Source organism: Gymnogyps californianus, chromosome 2, assembly GCF_018139145.2.
Source record: "Gymnogyps californianus isolate 813 chromosome 2, ASM1813914v2, whole genome shotgun sequence".
NCBI lineage: Eukaryota > Metazoa > Chordata > Aves > Accipitriformes > Cathartidae > Gymnogyps > Gymnogyps californianus.
The window spans coordinates 55,160,326-55,185,851 of record NC_059472.1 but is presented as its reverse complement, the minus strand read 5'-3'; the positions used below and the strand labels follow the sequence as shown (position 1 = coordinate 55,185,851).

Sequence of the window (25,526 nt, the reverse complement as noted above, 5' to 3'; positions counted from 1 at the left end):
CTGAAAGGATCTAGGTTTTAAAGGCAGGCTGCCTTTAATTATACTGCCATAAAAGTATATGTTCTGTGGTGAAATGCTGTCTACTATACTGTACACAATGCTGTAGATATTTTCTTCCAGATACACTAAATGGGATTTTAAACTTACTTCTTGAATTCTATTTGGTGGCACTAAAAGGTGATGATACACTTTAGAATATTAGTGTTGCAGAAGGAGCAGCTGTAAAAGCTCTGTGAAGCTGTTTTGAGCTTACCTTACTCATTAATAGCACTTTTCCTGGATCTGAATCATGTACAGCTTATTTCTGTTTTATGCCATTAGGTTTACGGAGGCAATAAGGAATCTTAGCAGGGAGGAATGCTAGCCTTTGGAAGATCCCACAAGGGTCATATGTATCGTGCAGGACGGTGTCTTATATATCTGTGAATAGAAGATTAGGGAGGCAGAGCACCATCTGCAGAATAGCAGGAATTATTTTGACAAATAATTTCAGTGTGAAGCCTTGTGCCATAGCATCATTAATGATTCTGCAGAGGAGGTAGAACATCTGTTTTTTATTGTCCCATAATAAAGAACTTCACATATTCAACTGCACAGTATTTAACTTATGTGCCTCCAGGGGACAAAGGGCTGAATCACAGTTTTATGGAGTTAATTCTTATCCCCTTTATCCAGTGCAAGTGAAAAACAACCAAAAGAAAAGAGCTGCAGTGACATCAATAGAGTTGAAAGAGCATTCAGTTACCACAATGTGAATGAGTCAGATGGTGGGTGGTCGGAAGTGGGCTCTTTGAAAATGTTTTGATGTGTACTTTTAACACATATAATGCTACTGCTTTTTTCCCCTCGTTTCTTTTCAGTCCTGTCTCCCTGGGTACTACCGTGTGGATGGAATACTCTTTGGAGGTATTTGTCAACCCTGCAAATGCAATGGGCATGCAACTGAGTGTGATATTCATGGTGTTTGCTTTGTAAGTCATCCTTCAAAGTGTTTGTGTTTTAAGCATCTATTTAGGAATTAGGAGAGCATTTTGGCTGTGGGAGACAAGTTTACAGTGTATGTAAATTTCAAGCTATGGGTACCAAGTGTTTATTTTTCTTGCTTTTCATTGTTTACTTCAGAATATGTTCAGGGGGCTCCATTAGTAATCAAAACTAAAATAAAAATGTCACCATATACTGGCTGATAAAAATCTTAACTTTGCTTGCTGCAGGTGACAATAAAACTTTTCCTGAAAGGAACAAAATTAAGCAGTGTTTTGGGTGAATATCTGTTTTCAGATATATGTGCATCTTCCATGACTGACATCAGTGGAAATTACACATTACCTTCTGAAGAGAGAATTTAGCTCTCAGATCTCTTTGGAAATTTAAAGGTCACACAAATAAAATGGCTAAACACCAGTGAGAAATACATAAGAAATTGTTACTGCAAACGTGTGCAATATGCAAAATATGTTTAAGTTTGTGTGTAAGTAATGTGGCTGGTTTCGTGGTGTAAAGTATATTCTAAAATGTAGGAAAGAAACAATCAGGATTTGTTGTTACAACTCAGAAAAAAACCCACTTATTTTCAAAGTTCTACTCTGTTCTTCATGGCTGTCTCCTTGAATGTTATACTGCATGCAGACTCCTGCAGTTATCCCTCGGGGGCTAAAAAACCATCAAGAGTAAATACGAAAAGATTTTTTCCATGTCTTACAGGCTTGTCAACACGACACCACAGGACCTTTCTGTGATCAGTGCTTGCCTGGCTTCTATGGAAGTCCATCCCAAGGAACTTCTGAGGACTGCCAGCCCTGTGCATGTCCTCTGAGTTCTGCTGCAAACAAGTACGCTGCTTATGTGAGATTTTCTTTTGCATCTTCAGCAAAATCAGAAAGTGAGGTAAAGAAAAAATGTAATGAAATCTGAAGGAGAGAGAGAAGGACTTTCTTCCTGCCCCTTCATCTGAGTGTATCTCATAGAAACATTGTTTTTCCAGGTAGACAAATGTATAGACTAAGCTAAGACAGGCTGAGTGAACCGGTGCAATTTGTACGTGAAGGTTGAAAGTAATACTTAGATCTATCCTTGAACTTGGCAGCAAAATCACTGTTATCTTTCATGTTGTTTCAGAAAACAACAGAAGGACAGAAGTGTTGCATGTGAAAAAGAGGAGCTCGGTACAGAAATTGGACAGATTTGCTAGAAAGAGGGCCAGGTTTTTAGGAAGTTTTAAAATCTTCCTTTCCTTTAAAAGAAAAAAACCTCAAGAAGAGTTTTTGAAAATGATAACTTTGTTTTGACATATTGTAATGTTTGAAGCATTGATGTTAATCTAGAAAAATTTGCAATTACATGGTTATATAGATAGGTGCATGGACTTGAAGGGTGGATATTGAAAGTTTGTAGAAGTCTTGTGATTCTGTGTATTGATACTGACTGCCATAAACATTGTTGATAGTTTCAGTCCTACTTGCCAGCTGAGTGAAGGAGGTGGAATTGTCTGTGACAAATGTCTTCCAGGCTATACTGGTTCTCAGTGTGAAAGGTATGTACACTAGCTTTGGGTAATATATCTGTATCATTGTCATCACTAACTGTTCATCATCCTACTTACCTTGAGTTGTTCATACCACATGTACAGAACATTTGTAATAAAATTTTCCTTCCCATTTTGTCTTTGCTTATAATACAGAGACACTTTAGATAAAAATTCAATAGAAAATACTCCCTTGTGTGGGGAGAGTGTTTGACATGACCGCATTCTAGGTGATAAAGTTTTTAATCTCTGGTGCAGGTGTGCTAATGGTTACTATGGAAATCCACTCATGCCTGGACAATCGTGTGCTCCTTGTGAATGTAATGGCAATGTAAACCCTCAAGAAGATGGTCACTGTGATACCTTCACAGGACAATGCCTGAAATGTCTGGGGAACACAGCAGGTCGCCACTGTGAAAAGTGTGCTGATGGGTATTATGGGGATGCAGTGATTGAGAAAAGCTGTCGTGGTAAGCTATTATTATTACTGTCAAAATTTAAAGAACACAAAAATGCGGTGTACATGTAGTAGAATGGATGGGGAGATATGCACCTTTGCTGAAAGGGTTAACCTTCAAGTTGTGAGCTGGCAAGTGCAGGTTGAAAACTATGGGGTTGGCTTAGCCTGACCAAGGAATGTATTATGCTAGGGTCTGACACTTCATATTCCTGAAACTTATCAGTTTGCTTAACACTGTCCCTCCAGTGACCTGCTGTAGACATTTCCTACTTTTGAATGTTACATATAGGGTTGGCAGAAACAAACTTCTCAAATTTATCTATTCACAGAGGTGGGTTTTTTTTATCTTTTAGCCCAAATGTGTAGTACAGGTATTACTGTAGTATATTAACATCTATGGGATATAAACAGGTGAAACACACATTATATACCAAATTGGAATTCTGTATAATAATGGATGATATAGATAGACATTAATAATTTTTTTTTAAATTTGGTTTCTTTTTGTCTAAACATAAGCCTGTGCGTGCCATGTGAATGGTTCCCTTTCGAGTACTTGTCATCATGAGACAGGCTTCTGTCACTGCAAATCAAATGTTATTGGAGAAAGATGTGATAAGTGCTTGGTAAGCAAATATTTACCTGTTCCTAACACCTACATTTTCTTGTATCTTGGCCTTCCTGTTTATCTATAGATATTGATTAGAGCAGATACAGAAAATAGCAGGAAATGTATTCAGGGGAGAGGGGACCTGTTGGAGTGGAGACCAAAGGTTTGTCTGCACAGGCTTTTGCGGTTGCAGATTGCTCTGCCTGTGCTCTTTGCAGATGTGAAGCTATGTAGTTGACTCAGCACCTTTCTGAATAGGGCTGTTCAGGCTAGTGCTGTGCTCACTGACAGTGTGCAGTCATGTTGGCTTACCGAAAAAACAAACCGAACACTGCTAACAGACCTGAAGGGATCTTAGCGCTATGCTTCTGCAAAACGAAGTCTGGGTGGGAATATCTGAAGAATGTGGTTGGTGATAATAAATACATCATGGCTGAATGCCAAAAGGGGATTCAGCTAAAAGACAGGCCTGTTATAAGAACAAGTAGATATTCACTGGTGATACAAAACAGCAGTTTCCAGCCTTTGCTAAGTGTAGAACTGCCTCAGAGACCAGAGCAGGAAATCTGTGCCCAGTTACTGCCCTTGTGCCAGCCCAGCTGAATGCCTTTCAATCCACATGTACCATAGGTCACTGACCTGCTCTGTTCTGGTCTTTCATTCACATTCACAGAAATCTGTGCCTGATCAGCACAGCCCACCCTCACCTCATGGAAGTCTTTACATTAAAATAACCTCAGACTTTAAACCATAAAGTCTCACTGATGAGATTAGAGGATCACGAGAGCATTTCAGTGTTCACTTTTTCACTCAAATGCATACTTGTATATAGCTGGGAACAGTGAAGAGATAAGGCCAGGGAGTCCTCCTACAGCAGTCACACAGTGCTGACCAATATTCATGCAGATCAGACAGCAGGGAAAGTAAACAAGAGAAAATAAGTGTGTACATTGTATTGTTTTTAAAAATTTATGAAATATAGCTCAGATGTATTTACTTCCTGTCCAACAGAATGGTTATTATGGCCTGCTTACTGGGCTTGGCTGCATTCCCTGCAACTGCAGTCAATTTGGCTCAGTCTCCGAGGACTGCAATCATCAGGGGCAGTGTCAGTGTGTACCAGGAGTGGCTGGAGAAAAGTGTGATCGCTGTGCTCATGGCTTTCATGCATTCCAGGATGGTGGCTGCACACGTAAGCTCTAATCCATGATCCTTTCAGGGTTTGTCTGGAATTTCTTTCAGCAATATATTTTATGTTAAACTCTGGCAAAGGTCAGTTGTTTTGATGACTATACAGGAAAAATCTGTAGAATGGTCTCCTAATACTTTGACTAAGCTAGGGAACAAAACATTTCTTTGATTGCTTATTGTGTGGTTCCTTGTAAAAGGTGGTGACTATGAAATAACAACTCGTAAAGGTTGTATGAGAGAAATATTACATCCTTAATAGCTCCTTTGTCTCTTTTTACAAAACCCTTCAGTCCTTCAGAGAGAATAGAAACTTCTTTTTTTCTACAGTTGTAAAAGTTGAGTTACTACTCTTACGGATTTTTACCTTGTTTTTTCATTTAATTCTTAAAAATATATTTTATACTTTGATAAGATGTCATTGACTCTGTTTTCCCAGCATCATGTGGGTGCGTACAATTTTTAGTCATGATACAGAGGAAAATGTTAATCCAAACAGAGAACATGCCATTAAAAAACCTAATATATCATGTTAATAAGATGCCCTTTTCAACACAGTATAACTGAAGGAATGCCTACCTTTTCTCCAACCTGACAGAAACATTTTTTTCTTGCCTCAAATAGTATAGTAATATGAAATCTGCAGTGAGATTATGTGATAGGATTACGTTTTGGAACATATATACTGTGTCTTCACTAAGAATCAAAGATCCCTTAGGTACTTTTAACCATTTCAGTCTCAAATTTTGTAAACGTTATTAAAACAATTAATAAAACCACTTTTCTGAACTTCTGCTTTTTAGCAAGAATAGTATTGCATTTCTTAAATAGACAAGTGCTTCCTGCAGCAGTTAGTTATTATAAAAATAATTATCCATCCTTATTATTCACTAAGCAATTCTTGAAGAGTACTAATTCCTGAGATTAATCCTTTCACCTGCTTGAGAACATTATCATATCTCCTGATGAGTTTTGTATCCTCTATAATAGAATTTTTTTCCTACAAATTTACTCTTCTTCACAATAATTTTGTTCGGCTTTGTTGATTCCCCTGTGGAAATGCAGCACTGCTTTTTAAACCACCAAACAGGCTATGTCAAGAAGCAGTAATGGGCTTTCAGTAAAAAGATGAAATGTCACAGTGGTCATAATTTCTTTCACACTGATTAGGGATGGCAAGGAGTTCCTAGTGGAAGGGATAAACTGTACTGCATAATTAAGAAAAGAAAGACCATTGGCAGTCTTGGAGTTTCTTCTCTGTAGCTAAAGCAAGGGTAAGGTTAATCATTCGGTCCTATTTCTCTTTCAGCCTGTGACTGTGCTCATACTCAGAACAACTGTAACGCTGATTCTGGCCAATGCATTTGTCCTCCTCACACTCGGGGACCAAAATGTGAACTCTGTGAAGAAAATCACTGGGGACTCTCTCCTAAACTTGGCTGCAAGGTATGGTAGGCTAGCTGAAAAGCCATGGCTGTTAAAAGCAAATTGCCTTATACTAATGTCAGAATTGGACTCTTGTTTTGAGAACATCAATCTTTATTCTCTGTCTCAAAGTGTTAGTGCAACATGCTCACATTTAAAAAAAAAAAAATCGAACTGTAAAGTGTTTATTGAGGAACCTTCTAAGAAAGCTGTCTTTGAAAATACTGATCAGAGTGCCTATTCTGGATAGGTGCATAGTTTATATTAAAATTTTGAAGTGTGCATTCTAACTTTTAATTGCTTAAATAGTGATACTAAAACAGATTTATAGCAACAATTGGCAACAAGGAACATAGTTTCTGTGCTAATCAAGGAGTAATGATATTATGGTTTTAAGAACAATGAAATCTAGCTTATCTTGAAAGTCACTGCATGCTTTTTTTCTGAGTATTTAAAATTAAAGTGGTATAATGTAGTTAATGTTTCATGAATGGAAAAATGGTAAATCCCATAATCTCAGCTTAATATTTATGATTAAGCAGTAAAATGCCAACTCTGTACAGATCCAAGGAGTAGCAACCAGTTACACAATTAGGTTCATGCCGTAAATTCCTGACAGATATGGCATTGGGCTAATGCTTATTTTATAAATGTTGAGATTTTAAAAAGCCTCAGAATTACATGAATGTAATGGGTAATTTCAATGGAGAAACCACAAATATAATCAACTTGACAAGGTCTGTCATTATATGCAGTAAGTACTTGACAAGTACAAGTATCAGCCAAATTGTTTTCTTTTTTCTCTCTTTTAATTTTTTAGAGTAAGGATGATAAGATAGTCCTATAATATCTCTTCAGAGTTTACCATCTTAGCGATTTATAGCAACTTACTTGGCAGCCGGTCTTTAAACCACTGCTTTGTCAGCTACCAGCTACTGTCATTCTTACCTAATGTTCTGCAAATACAATGTGCTGGTCCCTGTGCATTTCCCTTGAAGTGTTCCTTTCACAGGGTGATTCCACAGCACTTGCCAATGATCAGATTTAATTAAATATGTAACTGCTTACTTTTGCTAAGTTGTTTAGCATTCCTTTTGGTTACAGCATCACAGTAATTAACATGAATTACTCTAAGGTATTTTAGTTACTTTCTTGATGCAACAAACAATACTGTGGTCTGCAGCTAACAGTCCCAACAGAGGCTCCCCTGTGCTGAATAGTCAGCTGTGGCAGGTTGAGATCTGGTGCAATGTCTACTGGCAAACCCTGGAAAGGCTTTTGCATACTCACTACATGGATGAAATGAGGGAGATGCTATGAGAAACCCAGCTCGTCTGGTTTTGCAACATAGACTGCATTAGTGGGATACTTCATCTGGCTCTGTTTCTTGCAGTTTTCTTGGTATTCAGCATCCATTTCTGGGTGCAGTGATGGAGCAGAGCTGTAGTCATGTTTTGCTTACAACCCCTTTGAAGTGTGCTGCAGCACAGTTAATCGTACCTTAGAGTCCTTATTTATCTTTATCACATATAGATAGAGATTGAAGTGCATGTAAATTATTTCTGTTATTATGATTCTTAAAATAGGGTTTGACATGCAGAGCTGTAGATGTTTAATGGTATCTGGGAGCCAAAGTTGTCAACTTGTTTGGTCATAAAGTGTGTTAGACTAGGCAGTGTAGTACCTAGTGCTTGCTGCTAGAGTAAAAACTGCTTAATACAAAGAGCACTAATGGCGAGCAGCAAACATGTGAAGAATGCTAAAGGATACATAGTGATGCTAATAGATTTTGTGGGTCTTTGTGTAGAGTGCTTTACAAGGTAAGGCTTTTCATCTCAGAGAGATGATGAGGAAAGAAGACTCAGGAAAAACGCTCACAGTCAGGTGATGATAGATGGAATGTACTTTTTGCCTGCATTGTTAGAAATAACCACAGAGCAAAATTGGACTTGTTAGCTTACTTTACTAAACCCTAACCCTAAATTAAGACTGAAGATTAGATCCAGTCTGCTTCAAAAAAGAATGACAAATTAAGTATGTCCACTTCGCATATTTGTAATAACAGGTTCATGTTACTGATTGCGTGATGAAGGATGGGCTCTGCCAGGGAACAGTGTTCCTTTGGTACTGAGCTGCAGTGCATGCTGAGCTTCCCACTTTTGGATGCAATGAGATTCTTCATTCCTCATCATATAGTAAATGACGCTTGAGCAAGATGTAGACCCTATTAATGCTTCTTGAAATCTTAAAAGAATGTCAGTATTAAGATTTTTCTTTCTATCATATTTATAAAATTATTGTACTTACTGATTTCTTTAACATTTATATAACATTATTTTAATTAACTTGCTGCACTCAATACATAGTATTTTAAATAAAGTCTTTTGGTTTTTTTTTTTTTTTCTAGAACAGGTTCCTTCAACTCCTTTGATTCCCAACCCAGATTTGGGAATCAACAAAGCTTCTTTCTTTTTGCCATCCACTGTTTACTGGAAATGCAGTTCTTTGTTCAAATACAAACCAAACAACCCCGTTTCTATGTGGAAGTTCTTCTCTTTTATTATTGTATAGTAATTGTTGACAAACATTGAGTTTTAAGGGCCAATCTAAATTTACTGTGCTGTTTCTGTTGTTACAAAATTGTTTTTAAAGATCTGCTATTTATGAACATTTCTTTTCATCCAAGGCTTGCAACTGTAGCAACACTGGTTCAACCAATCTCCAGTGTGATGTATTGACGGGTCAATGCCAGTGTAAAGTTGAATTTGGAGGACAAGACTGTTCCAGGTGTGCATTAGGCTACAGGGACTACCCGGACTGTGTTGCCTGTGACTGTGATTTGAGTGGAACCAAAGAGGAGATGTGTGATGACACTGAAGGACTTTGTGGTTGTGAAGAAGAAACTGGCATCTGTACCTGCAAGGTACTGAAGTATTCAGATCCTTTTGGGACACCATTGAGGTTTTCTGGACATTTATTACATAAAGTCGTGGAAGGTGTAGGGCTGAAAGGACTTCAAAAGGCAGTCTGCATCCCTTCTTTGAGACATTTTCAAGTACACCTAAATCACCCCTAAAGGATTTTCTATGCCCGCGCTAAACAGGTCTTACTATTAGTCAGCGGGGTTAAAAACTGCGAGATGATGTTCCCCGCTTTGGACTGACACAACACAGCTGTAGGCAGAAGAGATAGCAATGTTACCAACATGGTGTTGTTATTTCTGTTCTCAGAAATTCCCTTGATAATACTAGACAGTTTGTCTCTCGTTTTGTTTTGTTTTACGTAACCAGGTAATTTTATTTCCAGTTTGTGGTCATAAAATTATTGTGGCACAGTATTGTAGCTCTCTTTTAGACAGAATTCATGTAATTTGATGTGGATGTGTGTTAAGAAGTCAGGATCAAGACCCCTTGTATGCCTAATCACAAAAGGTCATTTCTAGCTGACTAATGCTGAATCCTTGCTAAGTTTGCGAAACAGCCACCGTACATCTGATAGAAAAATGACTGGTGTCTTTCTAGTCTTGTACAGGATTTGGCATATTTCACGACTATGGTCTCACTGCAGTCCTAAATACAAACAGATTGCATTTGCTCAATGTAGGATCCATGTGGTTATTCTGCATTAAGTGAATTTCTGTAACCACGTCATTCTTGTAGTACATTCAGAGTCCTCTTTTTCATGGATTAGTATTGTAAGGTAGAAATGAATGAGGATGCATTTGTCTTGCTTTTCCTTTTGCTCCTGGATTTCTGTCTGCCTCCTTTTGAACAGGACAAAACAATGGCCATGAGTTTGGGGACAAAATTTTTTTAAATCTTGTTAAATATATGAGAATGGTGCTAGTGACTTTAGTGTCACTATATTTCTCTGTACAATGTAAATGCTTTCTGATACCAAGAACAATGCCGTATGAACCATTTTTAATGGTACAATTTTAATGTGTTTTATTTATCTCACTTGCTTTTTTCTACAGTTGCATTTTGCCTTGCAAATAGTTCTAATAATAATAGTTCATAATTCATATGCATTATTTCTTAGTTGCTATTTCAAAGGGGTTTTTTTCTCAGTACACATAGAACATTGGAGAAGAACCAGCTGTAATACATAACAGTATTCTGATGCAATGAGCAATACAGACAAAATGTTTCTACTTCAAGCCAGGGAAAACTATTCCTTCATAGAGTCTAGGAATACTTTGCTGCAAGAGTTGCACTTCCAAGTGCAGGTCACGTTAATTGATATAATCTTGAAGTTTCTGAGCAGACAATCTCTGATAAAAAGGTTGTTTTTTGCTTAACTTAAAAGCATAAATTCCCTACATGCTGTTTTGGCAATGAATTATTTCATTCTCTCTGTAGAGATAGCCAGACAGCACTTCTACAGCTTCTTCCATCCTAGATGTGAAAGCATTTTAAAAAACTAATTAAATGTTAGAAAACTCCAGTGAAAAAGCTATTATATTCTTATCCTCATTATACAAATGGAAAAAATGAAATACAGAGAAGTTTTTTCTGCTCATACACACATGGTTTTATTAGGTTTGGGAACAGCACATTGATTCAGATGATATAGCCTGCTCTTTTGAAAATCCAAATGATAATGATAGGAAGAAACCAATAAATACAAAATGGAGAATCTCAACATTTTTTTAAACGTTGTTATGTTGCAAGTTCAAATTTGTTTCCTATGCTTACAGCCAAAGGCAATGCTTAAGAATAACTCATGTATATTGCTAATAGTGAAGTCTGAATTGACGTTCTTGTATATAAAAAAGGAAACATTAAATCCAGAGATTTAGTAGTATAGATTTTTCTGAAAAGGTGGGAATCTGTTCTTGAAAGACTGAGTGATAGAAAAGAACTTACTTCAAGGCAACAAATGTATGCCTTCATAGGTCTCTCTCGAATCTTCTGGTTAAAGGTGCCAGTGGGCACTGACTGTAGTTTTGGGTGTTTCTTCAAGTTGGACTTACCAGTTGGGAATTGAGTGCAAAACCAGACACTTGGGAATAGGTCCCCTGATTCATATTCATAGTGAGCAGTTTCTTTGGCTTTGAGAGCCCATTTTCCAGATTGCGGGGGGGGGGAGAGATTTTTCTGTCTTGAATGGAAATGTATAGCTGTTAATTTTTGCTAGAAATTCAAATACATGAAAAAATAATGTACTGCATAGTAAAACAGAATAGATACAATAATTGACTTCCTGTTATGTAGTTTACATAGCAACTAGTTTTTCTTCCAAAAAGAACCATCTTTCATTCAGCTAGCAAAGTAACAAGAGTATGCTGTTATGTTTCTTTTATTTCCTCCAGGAAAATGTATTTGGTCTACAATGCAGTGAGTGTAAACCTGGAACATTTGCTCTGTCTGCTAACAATGCACTAGGTTGTACTCTGTGCTTCTGTTTTGGGATGTCCACATTTTGTTCAGAACTAGAAGATCATGTGAGAATTCCTGTAAGTAAAGTGACATGAATATACAGACACAGTTTGGTGTTATCCAACCTTTCCACACTGGTGTGTCTAAGGTTGCATACGTTTCATGAATCAGGCTGAATGTAATTGGCTAGCTTATGGAGGCAGTGGCATATGGCAGAACAAAAAAGAAAGCAAATGGTAAGTGGTCATAGTCTTATTTCTGAAACCTTGTGTTTCACTCTTTGCTTTTTAAAAAAATAAATGTCAAACATGTTTCCCAATTTTTTGGTTTGGGCATTTGTTACTCTAAGATGGACTATTGACTATCTCAAAGCAGCTAAAACTGTTAACAGTATATTACACTGAGATAGCATATTATTGTTGAATGGATCTTTTGCTCTCTGTGTTGCAGATAACCTTAACTCCAGATCAGTCCATTCTGCATGTCGTAGCTCAAAGTAACCTGACTGGAACAGTGGAAGGTGTATTTTCGCAATTTCCCGATGTTTTACTGGATGCTGCCATAGTCAGAAGATACTTAAATACAGAAACATTTTACTGGAGGTTACCAAAGCAGTTTCAGGGAGACCAAGTAAGATCATTAAATAATCAGAATACTTTGTAGATGATTTCTTTATTGTCTAATAGTCACTCCTTTATTGTATAATAGTCACTTTATCTTGATAACATTTTTCTGCATTAGTTCTATTCTTGTAGGTCATAATATTATAAATATTCAGTGACTGAACTTATTTATAGCAAGCACAAACAATATGTTTACATTACTCTTTCCTAATGAGATTTTTCTTGACCCTGTAAATTGGTAACACCCATATTTAATTACCATGTTACTCTTCAGAGATCGTATAGGGGGAAAGAGTAATGTATTCAATTTTACTTTAGATACCTGAAAGAGTTTTCAACCTTGATGCTAGATTCAGTATATAGATCATGGAATCTCTATTGCTTAGGAATTAAATGAAAATTGAGTGCACACCTTGAAAGGGCCTAAAAGAAGAAACTGAGCCTGCTTTTTTAGAAATATGCATTTAACCTTGGTGCAAAAACTGCTGAGTTTAAGTCAATTTTCATGTTTTATTGCCAATTCTTCAAAGAACTGGCAGTTTTCAAGTCTTCCGATGACGTTAAAATATTTTCAGCTAGTAGCTCTAGCCTTGGAATAAATAAAAGTAATATTTTTTAATCCAAACAGCTCATGGCCTATGGAGGGAAGCTGACATATACTGTTGCTTTTTATGCTTTGGATGGCTTTGGAACCTCAAATTTTGAGCCACAGATTCTAATGAAAGGAGGTCACACCAGCAAGTTGGTCATCTATGTAGACATCCCTTCTCCAGAAAATGGAGTAAGAACTGACAAAGAGGTAGAAATGAAGGAGGTAAGCCAAAACATTGGTGTGGAAATATTTCCTTTCTTCTATGAGCTTTTACAGAAAAGCTCTATATATTTAATAAAATACTTTGAAAAATGCATATCTGATTTCAAATAGGCTGAGTAAATAGAGCACTTGGATTAAAATGCATCTATTTTAGGGAAAAAATGGCTGGGAATATCATGCTATAGCAGCAATTAACATTTTGACATTGTTTCCTCTTTTGGAAGTGCTGAAGGTGTTGCTGTGGCAAGCTTTTCAAACACGAAGTCAGATTTCAGTGATAAATGACAGGCAGCCAGGTATTGTCACTCTCAGACAGTCTCATAATTTTGTAGCCTGTATGTTACACTTGCAGCCCAGGAGCATCATATGGGACGTGAATCTTAGCCTAGCAGGAGCAGTAAGTTGCAGTAGTGCCCACTGGACAATTTCAGAGGAGATAATGATTACCTCCTTTGGTCTCTGGGACTCTCTGCTGATTGGGGCTGAGGTGAGGTCTAGTCTCTCTTCTTGACAGGAGGCTAGACACAGTTACAGCAGCTGTTTCTAACTGCACGTAACATGAGTGCTGTGAAGTCCTTGTCTTTTGGCTGTCTGGGTTCTCCAGATCTAGCCAGAAAAAGCTGTGCCATGCAGGCCTGGACTGCTTTCTTGTAGAAACTGGTCATGGAAGTTGAGTGGAGGGAAGGAGAGGAGAAATGATATAAACCCATGTCTTGTTCTAACACGGAGCAGCATTTTGGATTTTCTGGGACCTAGAGTTTAGACATAGTCACTGTGACTGCATTTCTGAAAGAACACGTAAGAAGGAACAGAGCATTACCTTGAAGTGAGCTTGAACGCTCATGGTTTTAATAGTATGTGTTATGTTTCCTTAGGATTCTTGGAAGTATTTTAACTCTGTGTCTGACGAGCCTGTCTTGCGTTCTGACTTCATGTCTGTGCTAAGCAATGTTGAATACATTCTTATCAAGGCAGCTTATGGCCAAGGATTACAGCAAAGCAGGTAAAGCAATCTCTGATTGCATTTACTTATTATATTCCATTTACTGTAATTTAACCTAGAAATAGTCCTAACTGAGCTATACAGTAAAGATTTAACTCAAATTGGAGAAATTTCCAATTTCCTATTTATTACTTTTGTTCTTCCTCTGATAAGAAAACATTTATGACCTTTAATGGCAGCAGAATCCCTCTTCAATTCTTTCTGTGAAACACTAAATGTCTCTGCTGCTTACTTTGATAAAAAAGCCCATAAAGAAGCACAGAGCCTTACAGGCTGATGCAGTGTTCTGCAGGATGGGTGATATAGTTAGATGTTTTCTAAATTGTTTCTTTGCCATCTTATTTTTATAGGTATTGAAATTTTTGTTTGTTTTTTTCAATTGAAACACATAGTCCCCTGAGCTCTTGGATTTGTACCAGTCTAGCTCTCGCCTGTAGCTTTATGCACTCTGGGCAGTGGTAGTAAAATATTCCCACCTCAGAATGGTAGCCTTTTACTGCCATTTAGAACAGAACTAGGTTACTAATGAGAGGGAGGAGATGGGATATAGTCATTGCATCTGTCAGTTCAGAAACTAACAAGGCAAGCAGATATGTTTCCAATGAAAATCCAATATCTGTACATGTTCACAGCTGTGAAGAAGTGTGGTTCCACCTCCAGAGTTGGGATTATTTTTGATTCACATGCCCTCAACTATCTTTTTGTTAGCTCTGTCCAAAAATCTGTGGGACAAAACAAATGTATTTCTGTCTAGCGTTTCTGAGGCAGAAATACATACTCTTACATGGTGGGTTTGTCAAGTTCTGCAGACCAATGGGAGTCAACCTATATTACTTTGAAGTACTTCTGATTTGTTTGTTGTAGGTCCTGAAATCCCATAAATAAGTAAAGAATCTTCAGATTTTATTCAGCTATTTGCATGGGGAAAAAGGAATCATAGGAGATTATGTGTGGTAGCTCTGACCTTGAAGCATAAAAATGTTTGGATCTCAGTTTTGGTGCTAGGACTTCTCTAGATGTTCATGCTCTCTTCTGCGTATATCTTGTAGAATTGCAAATATCTCAATGGAAATTGCAGTGAAGTTTGAAGAAATGCATCTAGGCAGAGCTAGAGCTCATCTTGTAGAGCAATGTAGATGTCCTGCTGGTTATGCTGGATTGTCCTGTCAGGTACAGAATCCTTGAATCCTTTTTGTGTGTCTAATAGTGAGATAATAAAAAAAGTTACTTAAACAGCTTTTAAAATTGTTTGTAACTGTTGATAGCCATGATCATATGTTTTTTTTATTTTACTCCCCTTACAAATAGAGCTGTGCTCCAGGATACTACAGGGGAAAGCATACAGAACTCAGTGTAAAAGAGCCTCACACTCTGGTAGCACCTTGTGTGCCATGTCAGTGCAACAACCACAGTGAAACCTGTGATCCTGAAACTGGAAAGTGCTTGGTATGTACAATTTATACATTTTTCTATTGGTTTCACCTGAGCATACAATGGCAGTAACCTATAGAAGGAGTTTCTGGGAGAAGTATATGGCTGTACTATTTGGATAAAATATAATTTCGCCCCCAACTCTGAAAAATGGAAAATGTGAGTAGTATTTCCCTTAGAGTCCATTCAGTAAAATTATCAAGCTTTTGGGGAACTAACATCTTCAATATCATTAATTATTTTAGTTTTAATTTTACTTTAAAAATAACTTGTGTATCAGTTCAGTTTATCTATTTTTCTGTGAGACTTTTTGGGCTTCTGTCCTTGGTCTGGCCAAGGTCTGCTTAGTCACACAAAAAAGAAGTAAAGGAAGCAGTAAGCCATACCACACCACAGACTAGGTTAGAGTCAAATTCTTTGTGTCTCAGGAAGAGAATCCTCTGGGCAGCTTTAAGTGAGGCTTTTTTAACTCCCAGAGACTAAAGTAGTGCAAGGATATGCCTCAGCTCATTTGATTTCCTCACTTCTGTCATTTTATCCCAAAGATTGCAAAGAGGGGCCACATCTGACTAACACATTGCCTCTCTTGTGGGCTGACAGCCCTGTGGACAGCAAATTCTCAGCTAACCAAATAAGGCACATGAAGTCTGTTTCCTGGTATGGCTCAATATTCTTTCCTAAAGGTTTTTCAGTTGCTTTGTTTTTCCAATGGTGAGTTGATTAGTTCAAAGTCAACTTCTGCTGAATTCATTCAAGAGTCAGTTTTTGAAGTGAGTTTCCTTAGTCCTTTAGGCTTTTGTAAACCATTCTTTCGCTTTCAGATTTGTCTTAAAGTATGTATCTCGTGAGTAAGAACTATGGTTCTCATTTCTTCAAGGCCAAAACACATAGGTCTTTCACACTAGTGAGTACTAGTCATTCTGCCTCTCAGCTTCTTGTTGCAGCGGTGGCAAGTCACCTATGTGTTGAGGTTACTACTTAGACATTTCCAGCTGAGTAGTGTAGGCAAAAGAGATGGTTTTCACCTCTGACTTCTGCTCCCATACTATAGGATTCTGCATTGCTACTGCTTGCTGTCTTGAAATGAATCAAAAAAAGGAAAAAAGGGAAAAAAAAAAAGGAGAAACTGAATTTTATTCACTTAGGGTACTAGTCAGTTAAATTATAATACCGATTTAGTGTTTTAATATTAATAGGACTGGCTGTTGATCAATACTGTTGACAAATTAAAGGTAGTGTCTGTGAATCCTAACTGTGGAAGGTCCTTCGCTTATAGCATTCAAATGCATTTGCTGAAACTTTGAAACTTATAGTTTTCATCCAGGTATCCTGTTTAATTTTTCCATCAGTTGCTGCTTTTTTTTTTTTTTTTGAGGATTTTTTGGTTTATACTGTGATTTCCTGGCCTGAACTGGATTAATAGAAGCAGAAATATATAAACGTTAATGGAGATTCAGAACAGAAATTAGGTCAGCCTGCCTGAGGGGGCATTTGCATAAGAGAAAATATGCTGGTGTTCTGCTTATTTTTGCATAAAAGGTTCTTCCACTCAAGAATGCTGACCAATGGGTAGGGACATTTAGAGATTATTATTGGAAACTGTATACATTTATTGATTGGGGGGAAGATAAAGTTCCTCTTGTTGTTTGTTGTTGTTTTAAACTGTCTGAATTCCTTTTTGTGTATCAGAACTGCAGAGATAACACAGTTGGTGATTACTGCAGTGCTTGTGCCCCGGGCTACTATGGGAAAGTAATTGGATCTGTCAACGACTGCTCTCTTTGTGCTTGTCCCAGAGCCAACCCTGTTAGGTAACCAGAACTTATTAAATCCAGTGTACATTTTAGCATTCCAGATTTCTTGTGCTGTATGTTCCACCTCCTACTTCCCCCACACTATGACAACAGGAATTAATTATCATTACATGTCCTTAATTTTTAGACATTTGAAAGCTACCTGTTTTAGTAAATGGAGCTTACGTTCTGAGTTGTTCACAGCTAGTGGTAACTCTGTGAGGTTTTAAAATAAGAAGATTAACTGATAGATAAGTCAATTTTTTCTCTAAGAGTAGATCAGCCACATAGAATGTTTTATAGGTAATGGAGTAAGTTGCTCTGACACGTTTTAGTTTCAAATGTGGGTCTCTTCATTCATTCGAAAAACAATGCTTTTGTATTTACAAAGATTCAGGCCACCTCCAGTCAATGCAGGAACTTTTCATGAGATCAATCCTAGGGGAAGAACAAGTACTCTTTTGTTTGAAATTTATACATCTGTTTGTTTGGTAGAGGAACAGTTAACTTCATATTTTGAAAATCAAAATGCTGTGCAGGCTGTTTTTTCTCCAGAAGCTTGAAAAGCATATTTGTTGTTTGCTTTTGGATAATTGAATCAGAATAAGAGTCTAGCAACTCTGATTTTCTCATGCAAGTCTCAGTTAGATATATACTATAGCCATATCGTGCAGCATCCATTCTTCATTGTCTTATCTTTTTTAAAAGGAAGGCCATAAGGTGCTTTAGCATGTTATACAGTAATGGAGTCACATTGGGAAAGCAAACTTTTTAAGAAACAAATAATGTAAAGTACAAATTCTAGAGTACTGCATCAGATTGAGCAGAGGATGCTGTTGCTTACAATATTTAACCTGTGGCTGAAGGTGTTTCTTTGTATGGTCTTCCATTTATGTGCTAGCAGGTATTTGTTTATCCTTCCTCCAGTTTTAGTCCCACTTGTGTCCTGAAAGGTGTTCAGGATTACCACTGTGATGCTTGTCTCCCAGGATATGAAGGACAGTACTGTGAAAGGTGAGTTACACATGATGTACCCATTTATCCCCGACTCCCAAGGACAGTTTGATTAATATGAGCCATGTTTATACTCGGAATAGATTATTCAGTATTCATAAATAAGTATATGAATGAGTGCTGAAGGACTTGGAGTGATTTGTTAGTTACTGTTAAGAAGCCATTATTTAAAAGCCTATCAGTCATTCTTGAAGATAAATATAACATCTAATTTCATGATGAATATCCCCTGATATTCAGTGTCCCATTTCTCCCTGTGTAGGTGCTCCCTTGGCTATTATGGTGACCCTCAGCTTCCTGGTGGCAGCTGCCATCCATGTCAGTGCAATCCAAGCGGCTCTGTTCATGTTAACTGTGATCATGCAACTGGCCAGTGCCTCTGTAAGCAAGGTGTGACAGGACAGCTCTGTGAGGAGTGTGAACCGAGACATCTTCTCGTGGAAGACGAGTGTGTTTGTAGGTGGTTTTTAAATGGTTTACTTTCCCAATGGGTTTGGTCTATTCCAGTGATATTTATGTGCACATGATTATTCCTTGAATGTTTTTATGATGTCAGGCCCTATTCTTTCTGTGAAAGGAAAGAAATCTTAACAACTTAATATCTCTGTAAAACAGGGGGCGTTGGACTAGATAATCTCCAGAGGTCCCTTCCAACCTCAACCATTCTGTGAACACAGAGGAAACTACAGTAGAGATCATAATATCAGACAGGCAGTTAATCCTTAAAATGGCTTATTGGGTGTTACAGACAAGTTTAAGGAAAGATAATTTTAATACTTTTTTGCTGTCTGTAGCATACCTTTATTTATTTGAAAATGTTGAATTTCTATGTCATTAACCCTTTGGATGTGAGGTTGCTGTAATAATACTATTGGAGTTATCCCAGGTATGTAGGTATTCTCCACCAATAATTAGTCATATTCCACCAATAATTAGTCATGTAATTCCTTGTGAGGGGGCAGATAGCAGAAAGACACAGCAAATACAGTAATCTGCTTTTATAATGAATTGGGATTTAGGACTCAGATTTTGCTTTGTATAAGTAAAAAAAAAACCAACCAAGGAATAAATGGAATTACACCACTATAGGCCTGAATTTCCTGTCTTCCTAACCTGTTTGAGTGATTGTCAGTGGCATCACCCTGGATTTATAGCAGTATAGCTAAATAGACTCAATGAGCTTATAATACAGCAACCAGCTCAATAGCCAGCAGGATCAATAAGGCTTGAAAGTGTGCTAACCTAAGGAGAGTATGTTTGGAATAGGTCCACTCTTAGGGCAGGAAGGGGAGGGCAATACTACAAATCTGTATACTTGTGATTATTATACTTAATCACTCTTAACTCAAAAAGTGAAGGCACATAGTGTGTAAATCAAAATAAATTTCTGAATTTGGTGGCTTCTTTTTAATGCTAATATTGCTTCCTCCTCTTAAAATGGTTTATTTAGCTTGTGATGACAACTGCACAGGAGTTTTGTTAAGCAGTTTGGATAATCTCAACAAGGCCATACTTTCAATGAACCTCACTGGTGTTGCCCGTGTGCCCTATGGGATATTGTCAGAGTTGGAGAATGCAACAAAACATCTCAAGGTAAAATGAATGCGCAAATAGTAGAAATAGTTAGTCACACGTTTAAAGCAAAACTTGCAGCCACTCACACGTCCCAGTAATTTAACAGAAGCCCTCCTGAAGTTCATGACTTCAGTGTGTGTATGTGTGATACCAGATTAAGACCATTATGCTTGGTATAGAAATACACCTTAAGTTATTTAGCTGCCTGTATCACTTTCTTTGCATTTGTTGTACTAGCATTTAAATAAATGGATGAATGAGTTTTTCAGTCAGCACTGTGATTATTGTATGTGCTTCACCTGGATTATGTGCATCCCTAAGACTGGCCCAGACCTACTGAAAGCAAGGGGAATAATTTTCAGCAGTGAAATAGAAACATCAGGCCAGGTCTCTTCCCTTTTTGTTCCCTTAGCTAAAGAGCCGCCAAGGCATATGTCTTGAGGCTGTTCCCCTAGAGTCCCCTAGTACTCCCCTAGAGTCCCCCCGTAGAGTGGTAGGCTACTTCTCCATTAGCCAGGGTGCCTGGGATGCAGCAGTAAACAGAATCCTCCCTATTTCGTAACCACTAAAATACGCACATTTATTGATAAAAGTCTGCTCAGCAGTAAGTCAAGCAAGACAAGCTCTAAGACAGAAACAAAGCTATCTTCTTTGTATTCCACCATATCACAACAAAATCAAAATAATATGAGCCTTCTTGTGCTGCTGAATTTGGCAAATTAAGAGTTTGAATTAAAATTTCTTCTGTTTAAGAAGTAAGGCAGACTGAATTCCAATCAATGTACTTCAAAATGTTAATAATTACAATATCTGAAGGCAAATGTAATTAAATTGCATGTTTATACTTCAGCAGAGATACTCTTATCCTTTAGTTTTAGTTGCTAACCTTAGTTATAAAGCTTCAGTTATGCTTCCGTTCCTTTATGTCATAAGGCATAAACACATTGAATTATTGTAATACTTTAAGGATACAATTGGCTTGCTTTCTGTAATTGTTTTGTGTTTGTATAGGAGTATCATCTTCTGGGACTATAAACATTATTCAATATGTAGCTTTTATTTAGCACTTTAATTCTAAAACAAAGTCAAATGTTATGTAAAAATAAAAGCAGTTTGTTTCTCGTTTAATACATACTTTTTTTTATATTAAAATCAAATCAAAGTCAACTGTCACTCTTGGAAGTGGGATGCTAAAAGTGATATAAAACCTCTTGTGGCTATGATGTCATTTCTGTTTATGTGAGGCCACAATGTTCTTTAAACAAGTTAATCTTGAGGGTAAGTTGGTAGTCTCATAATTTTTCTCTCTCTGGAAGCAAGTATTCCCCTCTTTCTGGCTAATCAAAGTTTACCTTCCCTTTTGCCTTATACCAAAGTAACTGTAGCTGGAAGCCAGAAAATCCCCAAGTTTATTTATGTGAATTACAGATGTTCCCTGAAGGGCTGTCCCCTGCACTGTATAGTGTCTTTGCCTCATGCTGGTCGCTCAGGAACTCGAGTATTTCCTCTTTTCTATGCATTAGGTGTGGGTCTTTCAATAATGAGAAAGTTATCAAATCAGATCATCTACTCCTCATTGCTTCTGCATCTCCAGTCCGTCTGAGGACTTCAGTAGTTCTATTTTTCTAGTTAAAGCCTCCTACTTTACTCCTCCTAACATTCCTAGGCGTACTTGCTCTCCCATTCTGGGTTTTTGAACTGGGCTTTTAAAGAAACCTTGCTGTGCTTTATCCCAGGAGGCTCAAGAGCTTCAGCTACTGTTTCTCTTTCACTTGTTCTTTTCCTCATGCTGAGGAAAAGACTTTGAAATTTCTATTTGACACAAGGCTGTTGGATAATCCTGTGTATTACTACTTTAAAAAGTTGGGCAAAATGATACTTATTATGGTATTTACAATGTTGGCTCTGAAACATCTGAAATGTAAAAATAACCTTTCCCAGACTTGCTCTCTTTGTAAGGGATGCCTTAAGTTTCTTTGCATCTTTAGAGAAGTGGTATTCTGTTGCAGGCCTTGACTGTATCAAATATAATACACTTGGGTACAATGGCCTGTTTATTGCCATATAGAGCAGTTTTGAGGTGGCCTTGAAACCAAATACAGCCTATTATTCTCTCTTATTGGTGAGAGGATCCTCAGGGCTGGTTTTATTACCTTATCGTGTCTGGATTGCCAAAATCCTGAACTCCTGGGTGCCATGGACTGGGTTTTGACTTAGAAACATAGAGCTCTCCAGGGTCATCCTCACAGATATACCCTAGATGCAGCTGTTTTGACAAGACCAGCTGCCAAAACAGTAGCAGCTGTGGGACTGGATGGAAACATTAATTTGATGGGCCTTGGAACTTCTCAAAGTAGCTTATTTGGGCAGCTCAGACTGTGGTGAAATTGAGAATCACGAAAGCAGAAATTATGCTTTCTTTTTATTACTTGATTGAAAGTACGACATGACTGGATCCTTGTTTCCTTATTTAAAGAAATGACACACTTTGTTGCATGAACTGTATGTCTGTAATTACTTATGTCATCTTATGTGCTTTGCAAATCAGTCATTTAAAACATATAAATAATCTAAATAGTATGCATAGTTATTTTCTTCCCAGAACTTTTCTGGACACACAACAAAGTCTTTAAATTAGTGTGCTGTTTCTTCTTGTTTCTTGTAGGGGTCTATAGTTCCTAGAGAAGTTCCAACTTACTCATTAGCTACAGCAAAAGAAAGTCTCCTGAGTTTATCAGGAGGAATTGATCAGCTGCATGAAGAGGTAGGTGCTGGCTTCTTTGTTCTTAGCCTTTCTGGAGAAATCCTTTGAGATTTCATAGCATGGTACATAAATGCCAGAGAGCTGTTTAGAAATTATTTTAAATCCATAGAGTTCAATGAAAAAAATCAGTCCATTCTGTAGTCTTTCTGAGGAGGGGAGTTAATTGGTCTGTGGAATTCTTCTGCAAACTACAGTGTTTTGTGATATTGTACAGGAGATTTACATGGTTTCTGTTAAAGTTTGGAAGCTTTTTGTACTGTGATCATTTAAGGCCCTAAAACTGGAGAAAGGGAGGTACTTTCTTCTCACTGGTTTTAACATGTGGAGCTTATTCAAAATTATGTCATAGCTGAATATTCACCAAAAAGTCTTTGATACTTATAGTATTGTGTTTAAAATTATCTCAGCAGAAATAAATCTGTTGACAATCCACATGAAAAGTAGACAACATTTGTATTCTTTATTCAATTTTAACACAAAAATTGTAGGTAGAAAATTGACAATAGTACTTCAGCCATTAGATCTAATTTGCTGACCATATGTACGTATAATTTTCTGACCATGTAGACATAATCTAACTAGGTGCTTGCACTAACAGTGTTGTTATTGCTAATAGTGATGTATCAAGAAGAGTGATTTTTCTTAAGATACATTAGTGGTAGCTAAAAAAATATGTAATTTTGGCTTTGTTAAAGAAATAGCTTTGGTAATTATGATCTTATTGATTATGAAAATAATTGATAACACGATTCTTCACTGATATCAGAGGCTGGAACTTTCAATATAATTAAGGCATCTGCAAGCATAGAAGCATCAGAGATTTATGAATCAGCTAGGTCTACCTTATCAAAAAAACATTGTTTCCTCTCACAAAGTATTCTCAATATTGGGAAAGAAAGTGTAAAAAAACATAGACAAATGTCATGAATATGTCGTGAATTAATCAGTGTTTTAGGAGAACTATCCAAGTTTATCTCTGATTTTATTCTAGTCATCTAGATTTTTGAAAAAAGCTTGGCAGCTTAACACAATGACTCAGAAAACCAGGAATAAAAGTCAAGAACTGGCTGGATTTATTGACACAGTACATACAACCATCAAAGGTATCCTGCTTTTAAGATATTTCCACTTCTTTACAGAATTTAGAAGGGTATTTCCTTCGCAACTCTTAAAGAACTGTTTACATGGAAAGTGCTGCAGTTTGCGCACGGGGTTCACATATATTCTGTTTTTAATGGTATGACTAAATTGTTTACTCTCCTACTTAGTACTTGCTGAAGTTGCTATGTCACTAAATGAAACACTGGGCCTGGATCTGCCGCTGTCAAATGCTACATCTCAGAGTCTGCAGGATGATATTTCTGCCCTTTTGGATGCATTGCGCAAGAAAGATTTTGTTCAACAGCACCATAATGGTACCAGTGTCCTAAAGTAAGCCTGTTCTACTGAAAACTTTATTTTGCATATGTCTATACTGTGCAATACTGCTTTTTGGAGAGATATCTGGAGAAACATTGTGCCATAATAAGAGGCAGTGTGATGGATAACTAGCCCAGGTGGAGCTATATGAACCTTGAATTTGGAGTTACGTGATTTGAAGATATTTGGGCATCCCATGTGACACTAATATAGTCAAAGCCTGTTCATTTGGATGTGATACAAAATTCCCTTGCAATAAGTGAAAAGACTCATTGGTTTCAGTTTGTTTCAGATCTGGCCCTAATACATATCTCCTTGTTGCTTTTGGCTAGGAGATGTCATGTAACTGTCTTGGTCAATTGCAAGCCCAGGACATGTCAGGTTGCCTGAAGGAGGTGGCGATTTATTGTCACTGAAATATGTATCACATAGATTTGCAAATGAAACCTAGGTATTTGTTTCAGCATTCTGAGCCACTGTTCAGGATTGTATTCCGTTGTTTTGATTAGTCCCCAGTTAAAGGCTATTTTAAAATGGCTTTTGTATTCATTATTAGCGCTTATTGCCAGACTTGGCAATATAAAACATTGACTGTTCCAACAGTCAGCAAAATTTTTGTTTCAGCTTCAGAAATACTAAGTATTGCCCTAGCCCACCAAAAGCTGTAAGAATGTTAACATTGGCTTCAAGGGACCATGATTTAGACCAGAGTGGAATATTTCTGAAAACTTGACTTTTCTTTAGTAAGTGCTTTGAATTAGGCAGGATAGAATGTTTGTGTTGGTAGCATGTCTGATGTTGTTCAACAGACTCCTGTGCTTGTCCTTGTGCTGAATATTAAATTGTATAGAAGCTAAATGGACATGAAAATGGACTAGAAATGCACCATTTATTCTTATATTTATTAGGAACTTCAAATAGCTTTTTTTTTGCGCTTACAAAAATACCTCAAAATGTCCTGTTGCATAGTAACAGAATGTTCTGACTCTCAACATCAGCTTTTAAGCTGTTATACAAGGCATTTGTAAATTAACTTTTTCAATTATAGGCTCTGTTGAAATTTCTGAAAGTTCCCTGATAAGTGTCCTTTGACAGATTGAAGAAGAGAGTTAATAAGATTTATAAGATTGTTTGCTCTGCAGAATTTATCATGCAATGCAGCTGTAAATTCAAACCTGATTTAAATAAGCAGCTTGCCAGTCCATTTTTCAGGGAGCAGAAGTTACCACATGGCTCACAGTGGACTGAGCTTGTGATGACATACTGTTAAGCAACATTCTTAACTAAGGTCTCTGCACATTTGCCACATAAGGCAAAGTTCCCAAACAATTTAGAATATAACCTTTTTACTCTACACTAAAATAGAAGCCATTACTGTCTTGTACAATACTTTCATTCTTGTAACTTTTTTAAGGCTATGGCTTCTGAGTGTAAGGACTCTGAATTAGTAGTTTTAGGAAATACATGCAAATGCACATCTGCTATTCAATAAGAAAGATGGA

General features: G+C 37.2%; 1 protein-coding gene across 1 annotated transcript in view; it reads left to right on the top strand.

The window, feature by feature from the left end:
- The window catches only part of LAMA1 (laminin subunit alpha 1), a 126,084-nt gene that overhangs the window by 71,220 nt on the left and 29,338 nt on the right, over positions 1 to 25,526 (top strand). Inside the window, exons 17-37 of the mRNA XM_050890870.1 lie at positions 861 to 971; positions 1,705 to 1,832; positions 2,447 to 2,533; positions 2,783 to 2,994; positions 3,504 to 3,610; positions 4,606 to 4,786; positions 6,092 to 6,228; positions 8,894 to 9,130; positions 11,522 to 11,665; positions 12,039 to 12,218; positions 12,840 to 13,025; positions 13,901 to 14,028; positions 15,078 to 15,198; positions 15,337 to 15,474; positions 17,149 to 17,270; positions 18,180 to 18,266; positions 18,529 to 18,722; positions 19,717 to 19,859; positions 22,507 to 22,605; positions 23,597 to 23,708; positions 23,874 to 24,036. Of these exons, the coding sequence (XP_050746827.1) occupies positions 861 to 971; positions 1,705 to 1,832; positions 2,447 to 2,533; positions 2,783 to 2,994; positions 3,504 to 3,610; positions 4,606 to 4,786; positions 6,092 to 6,228; positions 8,894 to 9,130; positions 11,522 to 11,665; positions 12,039 to 12,218; positions 12,840 to 13,025; positions 13,901 to 14,028; positions 15,078 to 15,198; positions 15,337 to 15,474; positions 17,149 to 17,270; positions 18,180 to 18,266; positions 18,529 to 18,722; positions 19,717 to 19,859; positions 22,507 to 22,605; positions 23,597 to 23,708; positions 23,874 to 24,036 (3,017 nt within the window). The remainder of the gene's footprint in view (positions 1 to 860; positions 972 to 1,704; positions 1,833 to 2,446; positions 2,534 to 2,782; positions 2,995 to 3,503; positions 3,611 to 4,605; positions 4,787 to 6,091; positions 6,229 to 8,893; positions 9,131 to 11,521; positions 11,666 to 12,038; positions 12,219 to 12,839; positions 13,026 to 13,900; positions 14,029 to 15,077; positions 15,199 to 15,336; positions 15,475 to 17,148; positions 17,271 to 18,179; positions 18,267 to 18,528; positions 18,723 to 19,716; positions 19,860 to 22,506; positions 22,606 to 23,596; positions 23,709 to 23,873; positions 24,037 to 25,526) is intronic.